General features: G+C 45.0%; 1 protein-coding gene across 1 annotated transcript in view; it reads left to right on the top strand.

Moving 5' to 3' along the window:
- Positions 1-669, top strand: part of DOCK2 (dedicator of cytokinesis 2) — a 211,599-nt gene that overhangs the window by 30,231 nt on the left and 180,699 nt on the right. The window contains exon 15 of the mRNA XM_009285697.1: positions 165-263. Coding sequence (XP_009283972.1) covers positions 165-263 — 99 coding nt within the window. The remainder of the gene's footprint in view (positions 1-164; positions 264-669) is intronic.

Here is a 669-nt window from a genome sequence, read left to right as displayed (position 1 = left end):
TCGGCGGCGCGCTGAGGTGAAGCTGCCGCCCGCGGCCAGGGGCGGGAGGCCCGGGGGAGGCTGTCGTTCGGTGGCTTGCTTCTCGGTTTGGTTTTGCTCAAGTCATAAAAATTTACAGAAATGAATGCGCCACTAAGTACTGTTTCTTCCCTCCTTTTTGTAAGAACGCTGTTTGCTTGGGAGCGGGGGACAAACCCGTGAGCGAATATAGATCAGTTCTTTACTATCGGGTCAAACAGCCACGTTGGATGGAAACGTTAAAGGTATGGCGTAGATACGTTTCACTTGCTTTTTTTCTCTTCATTTCTCGGTACCTCACACAGAAAAGTTGCACAGCATCAGCTTTTTCTAAAAAATAACTTGGTCCTGAATACAGCTAGAAGGATGGAGCCTTAGTCATACATCAGTTACAAGAGAGAGATGATTACTGAGGCTTAAAATTTGGCCTAGAAAATGATGTTAAGATTTTGTCTAGCAAAACAAATGAGGTCATCTTAGATAACCTTATGTCCTAACATGGCTCATCAAAAATGAAATATTGCGTTTGTTCCATTGTGGTGAAACAATAGAGATGAGGAGCTTCAGTTGCATTTTTTAAAAAAAAAAAGCCCCCCAAACCAAACCAAAACACATACGCACACACCTCCCCCCCCCCCCCCCCCTCTACAT

Source organism: Aptenodytes forsteri, unplaced genomic scaffold (assembly GCF_000699145.1).
Source record: "Aptenodytes forsteri isolate BGI_AS27 unplaced genomic scaffold, ASM69914v1 Scaffold54, whole genome shotgun sequence".
NCBI classification, from domain to species: Eukaryota; Metazoa; Chordata; class Aves; order Sphenisciformes; family Spheniscidae; genus Aptenodytes; species Aptenodytes forsteri.
The sequence above is the reverse complement of the archived record's forward strand: the minus strand, read 5'-3'. Positions and strand labels throughout refer to the sequence as shown.